The following is a 9,949-nucleotide window of genomic DNA, read 5'->3' as shown; positions in this document are numbered from 1 at the left end:
GATTTCAATCACACGACCAAGGTGCACATGAGCTAATCAGTGAGTTTGAAAAAAAATTAAAGGAGAAGTAAAGGTGTAAAAAAAAAGAAAAAGTACTTAATAGATTTTTTCAGGTTTTAAGGGTTTTTTTTCCACTGAGTGATAAATAATACTAAACCACGTTTCGAATTGACGCAAACCTTTGAAGTTTTATTTTGAAATTCTTGCACCGGAAGTTACCTCATGACTTCACGTAACTTGACGCAGACGTCACTACACGCTTCCAAGTGAAACTTGCTGAGCTCATTTCACTTTATAGAAACACTCCAGCGTGAACGCTACGTTTTATTTCTACCCGGAGTGATTAACAGAAACCGGCCACGATGTCCGGACACGGTCATGGTCACGGGCACGGATGCGGGTGTGAGGGTGAGCACGAGCCCGCGGAGAGGGGCCTGGAGTACGGACTGTATCAGAAGATCGACCTGGAGAAGCTGCAGTGTCTCAACGAGAGCCGGGACGGAGACGGCAAGCTGGTGTTCAAACCGTGGGACCAGCGGAACGACCGGAACAAGGTAACGCCTCTCCCCCGGGCAGGTGTCCAGGTAGAGCGCACGCTGCGGAGCTGCGCAATATCCAAACTAAACTTTACCGAGCTTTGAGGTGCAGGTTCAGCCTGGTCATGGAGTCAGCAGCTTGACTTCAAGTCCTGTAACTTTACTAGATATTGATCTATGAAGGTAAAGTATTGATTTGTAATTGGTTTGTAAATGGGTCCACCAGGAGCAGGGCAGCAAACACGCGCAAAAGACACTGATAGAAACAAAATGGTTATAAAGAGAGAAAAAAACATTATCACAAAGTGATCACAACAAGAGAAAACGACCACAGAATTGCCTTAAAGAGAGAGAGAGAGCATCAAAAATGGTTAGAATTAAACAACAAAAAGACATAAAATGACCAAAGAGGTACATAAATTATCCACAAATAAAGCGTCAAATTAGCACATAAAACCATTATATGATCACAGAAGACTCGCATAAATTTAAAAAAAAAAAAAAAAAAACGCAGAAGAATGTCAAATGACCACAGAGACATATAATGTGACCCCCGAGCAAAAAAAATTGAAATGCAAAGAACAACCACAAAAAGAAGCTCCAAGTTGCCTTAACGTAGGACAGAATAACATTATGACCATTATAAGCAAAATCGGATGCGTAGTGACTTCAAAATATCCAAAGTAAAACCAAAAGAAGTGAATAGAGGTTCAAAGCAATCACAGGTATTTATAAAATGACCAAAGAGTGAAACTTGACCAGAGAAATACCTTTAAAAACAGAGAGAAAATGGTTACCACAAAATGACCACAGTGTCCACAAATAATCAAAGTAATGGGTAAAGCAACCAAACTGAGACGTAAAACAATCAGTGATCGGTAAAGTGAGCACAAAAGTCAGAAACAAGACTCAAAGCACCTGCACAGAGACGCAAGAAATTACCAAAAAGACACTCGAAATAACCACGAATTTACTTAAATGGCCTCAAACAATCAAAGTAAGATACAACATGACCAACATGACAGGATCACAAAAGTGCAAAATAACCATAAATGACCAAAGTCAGGCATGAAATTACTGCAGAGAGCAGCAGAAAAAAATATCACCAAAACTGGACCCAAATTGACCTGTCAAGTCAACAGTCAAGGACCCAAATCTGCAGCTGAGGGGTTTCAATGTTTTCAGTCTTTTAAGAAGTCGAGAATAAATGTGGGGAAAAAACTGTATATTTTTCACCACAGTTAACTGATCGTATTTGGAGGTTTTTTCAAAAGGACATTTTAAAAATCATGAAAGGTGATTTTAAAAAAAAATTGTTTTCTGAAACAATCACAAAATGAGTCACATTTAAATGGAAAACACCTTGAAGTCTGAGAATTTCTCAACAGGGACTTTAATGAAACCTCCCACACAGTCTTACAGATCCAAAAACACTGTTGTTGACTTCAGATATGTAATATTTTCATATGTCATTTATAAAATATTTTTTTAAATAAGCCACATTTGACTCTGTGAGCTTCACAAGAAGCCTCGGGACAGCTGAGGAGGGATCAGCCGACCTGCTTTGTGAATATTGTTGTTTATGATTTTACACGTCCCACAGAGCTGTCTGCTTTTTTTTTTTCACCTGAGCACAGTTTCAGTATGAGACATTGTTGTGTCCGCTTTAATTTTAGTGAAGCTCTTAATCAGAACTGGTGATGTCATATCAAACGCAAACATCTGCGGCTGCCTCTGTGTTCTGTAACTATGACGCCTTGTTTTTCTGCTTGTAGTTTGTGGACAGTGACGCAGATGAAGAGCTGCTGTTCAACATACCGTAAGTCCCAAAATGATAATCATCATCATCACCATGCCTGTTCTTCTATTTCTGTATGACACAAAAAACACTGTATGCGTCTCAATGTGATTTAGTGTATTAAAACTGCGGGCAGATACTTTTTATACTACGGAGCCCCGCAAGGGACACGGGAGAAAAAACAAATTAAGACCGACTTTTGCGAGATCCCGAGTTAGTTTTGCGAGATCTCGCAAAAGTTCATCGTAATTTTTTTCTCCCATGTCCCTTGCTGGGCTCCGTATTATACTTCTAAAAAGAAAAGTAAAAAGAAAACATTTGGAAATTACTATTATAGTGCTGTCAGCGTGACGTTAACGCCATAACTGCATTAACGGGGCAAATCTCTGTTAACGAGTTACCGCTGATCGCCCAGTGCGTGGGGCTGGACGGCGTCAACGCGTTAACGAGCTAACCGTGCTAACGAGCTAACCGCGCTAACGAGCTAACCACGCTAACACCATGCAATGATTTTCATTTTCTCAAAAGTTGACAGCGCGCCTTGTGTATGAATTCTGGTTGTGCTTACTGACCGCGAACCGATTCTATGTGGTACACGGTGCTCAGCAACCTGTCAAAAAATGTTTTAGTACGACTTTGGACTACGGAGCTGCACCGCTTCATGGATTGTAGGAGCATTACGGCTACCGTAGTCAGGAGCCTCACGGAGTAATACGTACTGTGCCTTCACGTTATATTACCGTATTGTGTGTGTATAAGGACCACAAATGGCACCTGCTCAGCGACGTGGTTATGAAGTGGATTTCAAACTCCAGGCTGTCAGCCACGCAGTAGAACTTGAGAACAGAGAGTTGTGAAATCTGTCTTTGTTATGCTCAGCATCTTTTAGTTTACATTTTGACTGCACAATTGTGAGCTTTTTGTTATGCACAAAAACATTGTTTTCTTTTATTTATGGAGCATTATTATATAATAAATGCTCATAATTTATTTTTGAGTAATTTTTTCATGTACATCTATGCTGTATGTTCATAAAAGTGCCTGTGTGACATCTGGGACACAGCTTTGACTAAGAACTCTGTTTGTTCTTACTTTATGGCTTTAAAGAAAATATTGAGATATATATCGTATATTGCCATCCAGCTAAAAAATATCGAGATATGAATTTTGGGTCATATCGCCCAGCCCTGTCAGAGCTGCTGTTTGCACATCAGAATTCTGTAGCATACTAATGCATGTGTTGCAGATGTGAGACATGACAAATGGTTCAAAGGACAAGAGGCCCGTGGGCCAGAATCAGCCCTCTAAAGACCCCACTACCCCACTGGATAAGGACCAAAGTAATTAAGTAATGGATAAACAGTTAAATGTTTTTGACATCCTTGGTTCTTAAAGGGATTCTCTTTTAGTCATGGGGCGAGCAGAAGCTCGGAGTTTCATTAATGTGTTCATCTTCTACAGGCAGCACAGTTCTCAGGTGCCCCTCAGCAGGCTTCCTGAAAGTGGTCAGTTAGATGAAGATGGGCTTTTCAGGACAGAGAGGCTGTATCAGTCATTTAGTCAGAGCCTGTATTCACAAACATAAGAATCTCCTAACTTGGGCTGAAAATATCAGCAATTGAAATCAGTCAGCCATTCAGAATCCTCTAATAATGAATTATTGGAATTATGTGAACTACAAATTCTGCCTTCTCACTTGGAGTGGCTTTTCAGCAGCACTACACATTTTCTCTTTGCTTAAGAGCCTCTTCAGCCTCTTCGAGTCCTCTTCAACACTTCTCTCAGTATTTATCTTGGGAGTTCATGTAAGATATAAAACAATTTGTGATTATCTTTCATCTTTGCCAGATTTAATGTCCAACTATTAGAGGGATTCTTAGAAAACTTCTCATTATTAACTTCACCAGGATCTACTTTGTGAATACAGGTCCAGCTCCAGTGGATCCCCTGAATTAAAAATATGGAGCAGCAAAGTTCCCCTTTCATCAGTTATATGTAAAGTTTTAGCCCTGACTCTTGTAATTTTAAACCAACCATTTCTTTGTTTTCCCAGCTCTGCATTTGTTTGTCATGACAGCTCCTGCCTCAGCGTCTCAGTGTGCGTCTGCACCAAAGTAACCATGTGTCATCTCTTTCAGTTTTACTGGCAGTGTGAAGCTAAAAGGCATCATCATCTCCGGAGAAAATGATAGCTCTCATCCAGCTGAGATACGACTGTGAGTGCCTGTCTCTGTGAGTTATTGCAGGAAAACGTAGATGGAAACTGGAGGCGGTGCATCTACATGGTTTTCCAACGTAGACATGATACTTTTTCTATTTAAGAAAGGAAAACATTAACATTTTAGTTGCTTTGTTGTAAGTTGGCTTGATGGTGATGTCTTATGGCTAAATTGTTGGACTTTTGGGGGGGTTTTTTTGGGTCTTTTCAGCTACAAGAACATCCCTCAGATGTCCTTTGACGACACCGGCAGAGAACCCGAACAAGCTTTCAGACTCAACAGAGATCCTGCCGCTGAGCTGGAGTACCCAACAAAGTGAGAGCACGAACGCCAGTAAATGACAGAGTAATACCCGGTAAAACTAAAGAAACAAAAACACATAAAAATGCTCCTGCACTCCAGAAAGATGGATGTTAATCTTTCTGTGGAAGAGCTATAAAACTCACACACTCACTGCTACATTAAGCATCCAGTTTAATAGCTGCAGGAAGAAAACGCCCACGCAGAAGACGCTTGATGTGTAAATCGCTCACTGCAGTGCACGTGTTAAACAGACATTTTCGTCCAAGTTGAGAAATCATCATCACATTATTCTCACTTTTTTGTAGATTCATGAAAAGCAGGTTTTCCAGCGTGTTCTCACGTCACACGTAACAGACTGCCTGCGTTTCTACATAATGTAGAAATTGTGTGTGTTGGTGTGTTTTCAGCCGAGATTCAGGGAACTACAGCATGCAGACGAACCTCCTACGTTGTTGGGCCGAATTCGCAGTACTGAGTTGGTCTGTTTGAGGTGGCTATGCAGAGTGACGGTTTAGCGTGTAGAACGTCCTTAATTAATGATCCCCACACGCCCGGCTGGGGTGTTGAGGTCGAATGCTGACTGGTTCTTTATTATGGCAAGAATGCGTGAGGAGAAAAAAACAGTAAAGATTTTAAGAAAGCAGCAGTAGAGAGACAGACGGTGGCTGCAGTGGACACGTTTCCTTTTTAACACTCAGTTTTACTTTATTTCAAAGACAGTGGCTGTGTCCAAATTCAGGGGCTGCATCCTTCAACGGAGGCCGGGTCCTTCGAAGGATGCAGCCCCTGAATTTGGACACAGCTGTTATTTATATATTTGTATATTCTGACTTAAGTTGGCTGAACGATCAACAACAGCACAAGCGAGAGTAACCCACAGACTCATTTGTTCATGACACTGCCCCCTAGTGACAGTAAACAGCTCCAACATGCTGGAAAAGTCTGGAAAGCTCTCTGAAGGCTCTGCTTGGGTTCAACACACAATCATTGCCGGTCATGTATGGAAACTTGTTTCAGCTGTTGAAAAAAGCCTTTTCTGCCTTCAGTAAGTCAAAATTTTGAGATACTATTTCAAAATTTCAACTTACTGACTCAAACAACTGAGAAAATCACTTGAGAATTTGAGATAATAATCCAAAATATTGATGAACGGATGGCAGAACATGTTTGTTTAAGTGGAAGAAACAAGCTTGCGTGCTAATACACTTTCTATTTATTTTCTTTTCCCCACTCACAGATTTCTTTCATTTTCACTCTGGTTAGGTGTGGGCACGAAAACATTCACCCCAGCCTCTTAAAACTACTTAATTAAGAGTAGAAATAGAAGGTGAAGTTCAGTTAAAAACACCAGTTGGGAGGTGGCCTGTGTTTAATTGAAATTTAAATAAAATTAGTTACATTTTTCAAAGACTATGAAAGCCGTTATGAGCATTAATTTTGACTGTGGTGGTTTTATTTTGGTTTGGTCTTTCCTTCCTCTCTGAAACTCGAAGTTATCGCTCTGACAGTCTAACGGCTTTCGTTATGTTCGAGCCAAGATGACTGATACTTGTTGTGAAACTTAATCTGGTCAAAGAAGTGTTTAAAAGATGAGAGGATACATTTCTTTCGCTTGTCTGTGTTCTTTTGTAGCATTAACACGCTCATTATAAATGTCATGAACACGCTTACTTCATCCCATCATCCTTAAAGTTTCCACCACTCTGCCAGTTTCTTTTCATAGACTTGTATAATATTACATAGTTCTCACACTGAGACCACATGATGGCTTTCCTGGAGTACATTTGCATTTCTGCTGTCTTTGTCTTTAACTAAAGGCTCTCTCGTTCTCTCTGCGTGTCTAGAATCGCTCGTTTTTCCAACGTTCAGCACCTCTCCATCCACATCTCGAAGAACTTTGGAGCAGAGAGCACCCGGGTGTACTACATCGGCCTCAGAGGAGAGTATTCAGAGGTTAGTCTCAACTCCAGCAACAATAAAGAAAAGCAGTGTTGATGAGCTGCTTCCTGTGTTTCACTTTTCTGATCAACTGATGTGCTATAGGGGATCATTTCAGCATGTTTATTTGTCACGACTGTGGCTTTAGTTTTTTTAATTTTTTGCCCATGTTTCACTGGTTCAGTCATAATTTTGAACCACTGTTATCAGTGACTATAAGAAGATTCGGATGTAGGGGAACCATTCTGTTAGTTTTTTTGTTTGTTTTTGGGGGGGTTCCCCACCTGTGTTAAAAAACCCAAACTTCCACTACATGATGTTTATTTCTCGAACTCTCTCAGTGAGGCTGGTTCTCTAAAATCCACTGAGGCAGAATCTTCCTTCAGGGTGTTGTCTGCATTTCCACCCTTTCCCCAAAGGTCCTCTGAGAGATTCGCAGTTCCAGCTTTAATGAGGACTAAATGTTGGTAACCTCTGTGTGACTAATCTACAGCAACCACAACCTGCAGGATAATCATGTTTACACTTTCCTAAGCAGGAACCTTTGCAGGACAATTACATTAGATTACATCAAATTAAGGTGGGTGCACCTAATAAACAGACGGGTACAGCTAGGTTGTAACCTATGCATCTTGGAAACAGGATACAAGTGTCTATGGATGAGGCTGTTTGGCTTATTTATCATCTTATGTGCGAGAATCTATACTCGTGGATGTTTCCAGGAATCAGTTCTGATAACATTAGTTTTATTCTGGCATTTCCATGATTGATTTGGCTGTTTGCTTCACATCATTAGTACACGCAAACAAGATTTATTTTATTTTTTTGTCACTTATCCTCAGGGCAGCAGATTCATTCCCGAGTACTTTGCCATCTTTCTGACGTTACAGAGTCTCTGTGTGTCTGTCACTTGGCATGATCCTGTGATAGCACTTTAAACACATTTCATATTATCAAAACAAAACACTCTCTCTCATTGGTATTATTCCTGAATATTTGTTGCCTCCATGCATTATTTGGTAGACAGCATTATGTGTGCATCAAAGGAGTTACAAAGCACGCTTAAAGTTACCACAGCTGAACTGATCAGCTGTGGCACCATCGGGTTTTTTTTCTTCTTCTTTTATTTTTTTATTTATTTATCTATTTATTTTTTAGATGATTTTAAGATTAAAGGTGTCTTTAGCTTCCTGATCATCACTGAAGATCTAAATATTTAACTATCGAATGGAAATCACTGAAAATTAATGATTAATTTATCAGCACCTTTTGCAGACGTTACTCCAGCTGAAAGCATTTACAGATGACTGGAGAGATGATGGCAGAGAAACATTTGCAGGCACTTCATGAAGTATTTAAAGCTCTTTGCTTTTTGCCCGCTTTATTGTGTTGTTGGTACAACACATTGTTCCTTAAGATGCATGGGTAATGGTTATTATTTTTCTTTTTATGTACTGTTTTGTTGTTACACCCCACCCCCTCCCGTATAATGTTAAAAGAAATACAATAAAAAGAAAGTATTAAAAGAAATGCATGGGTAATCATGCAAAATGAATGTTGGATAACTTTACCTGATCATCTCAGTGTCCTCAAGCTCTCACTGCTTGTTAGATCGCAGTGTATGTATGTCTCTATTTACTCTAGCTCCTGCTCAAAGGGTAAACCAGTCTGAATGAAGCGGCACAAACGGCCTCTCACATACATTAATTATTAATGTCTTAAGTTCTGTGTTTGCATGTCCTCCATGTATCATGTTAGGCGTACGTCACCCGTAGAGAACTTAACGTTCATCAGCATTTGTATCTGTGACAGAGTCTTGTTCAAGTCGCTGCTAAAAGCAAAATAAAGACTTCTGTCTTTATTTTGAGCTCTGCAGGCCTGCGTAGCTCTAAACTGAAAAACTTGTGCTGGCTGCTATTTTGTTATGTGAAATGCAAACAGTCTCCCTAACAAGTCTCCAACTACACATCACTGCTGCACAGACACTGGGACCAGATTACATCATCTCACAGTTCTGGTTTAGTTTGGGGCTTTGTTTCTTTGGAGTTGTTATCTTAACATCTTTTTTTTTTTTTTAAACACTAAATCTGCAGTTTTAATACATTGTGTGAATTGTTTCTTCCTGTTTGCCCCTCTTAAGGCTCACAGACATGAAGTGACCATCTGTAACTACGAGGCCACAGCAAATCCTGCAGATCACAAAGTGGAGAGCATCATCCCGCAAACCAACTTCATTTCCTGAGAGCTCAGAGAGACGGGGAGAAGAGGAGGAGGCTGTTAAGGGTTGTAGTGACATCATTCTGACCGTCACAAAGTCAAAGATGAGTTTAACGCTGCGTACTGGCAGGGTGGTCGAGATCGACCGGGACTGAGCACCGATGTCTGAAGGACCAGTGGAGCTTATGTGCGTCTGGAAGTGCTAAGATTTATGTCTGATTTCTATGGCAATAAAGGCTTAATGTTGACAAGCACCCGAATAATAAATGCATGAAACATTTCAAACTCAAAGTCTGCTCTTCTCAGTTCAATTGAAAGATAATCACCTCTATAATAACATTACAGGAACTCAGAAATAAAACATTAAAACCTGAAAATTAAACCAAACAAAGTTGTTTTTTGTATTTTATTAAAGTCCTGATTGCCAAGTTTACACCTCACACAAAAAGGCTTTCAGGTTTAAAACCTATTAACTAACATGCATAATAAACATACATATACCAATTTTAAGTTATTGGAGTTGCTTAAACAATTTTAAAGACTTTTGTAAAGCCAGCAAATTGTTCTTAATCAACTGGAAGATATTTTGTGCCATCTATTGGATCCTTTTGTCACCGCAGGCATGTTTCACCAGTGTTTCAGAGCCTTTTCTTACCTAATACATTTCTTTCTCTTCCGTTTGTCTCTACAATAATATCACAGTGCTTGTTTGAGTGAAAGGAAGTTTATGAAATCAGGAAGGAAATAAAGCTGCAGTCAGTATTCCAGTTCTTCTTTTTCTTTCACAACTCTATAATAAACGTGTCACATCCATTTTGCAATTTCTATTTTATACCATTAAGAATGGTCTATACACTCTTCCCCTCCTGCAAATACACCATGGCACTCTTAATAATAGTGTGCTAGTAAAAATAAATTGAGTCTTCAGTCACTCTGTG

General features: G+C 39.8%; 1 protein-coding gene across 1 annotated transcript; it reads left to right on the top strand.

The window, feature by feature from the left end:
- Positions 1 to 237: 237 nt before the first annotated feature.
- On the top strand, positions 238 to 9,296 carry pithd1 (PITH (C-terminal proteasome-interacting domain of thioredoxin-like) domain containing 1). Its single transcript, XM_006794428.3, has 6 exons — positions 238 to 554; positions 2,312 to 2,355; positions 4,473 to 4,550; positions 4,764 to 4,868; positions 6,701 to 6,809; positions 8,935 to 9,296. Exons 1-6 carry the CDS (start codon positions 363 to 365, stop codon positions 9,034 to 9,036), a joined length of 630 nt encoding a protein of 209 aa, XP_006794491.2. The 5' UTR covers positions 238 to 362; the 3' UTR covers positions 9,037 to 9,296.
- The last annotated feature ends 653 nt before the right edge of the window (positions 9,297 to 9,949 follow it).

The sequence above is a fragment of the Neolamprologus brichardi genome, chromosome 22 (genome assembly GCF_056152115.1).
Source record: "Neolamprologus brichardi isolate AB-2024 chromosome 22, ASM5615211v1, whole genome shotgun sequence".
In the NCBI taxonomy this organism is placed as follows: Eukaryota; Metazoa; Chordata; class Actinopteri; order Cichliformes; family Cichlidae; genus Neolamprologus; species Neolamprologus brichardi.
Note: the sequence above shows the minus strand (reverse complement) of the source record. Positions and strands in the feature narration are given on the sequence as shown.

What these genes read in the sequence shown, in the direction of transcription:
- pithd1 (XM_006794428.3), top strand. Translation starts at nt 363, where the DNA reads ATGTCCGGACACGGTCATGGTCACGGGCACGGATGCGGGTGTGAGGGT. An exon ending in GAGCTGCTGTTCAACATACC is followed by an intron (nt 2,356 to 4,472) that starts GTAAGTCCCAAA and finishes CATCTCTTTCAG; the next exon opens with TTTTACTGGCAGTGTGAAGC. An exon ending in TCAGAGGAGAGTATTCAGAG is followed by an intron (nt 6,810 to 8,934) that starts GTTAGTCTCAAC and finishes GCCCCTCTTAAG; the next exon opens with GCTCACAGACATGAAGTGAC.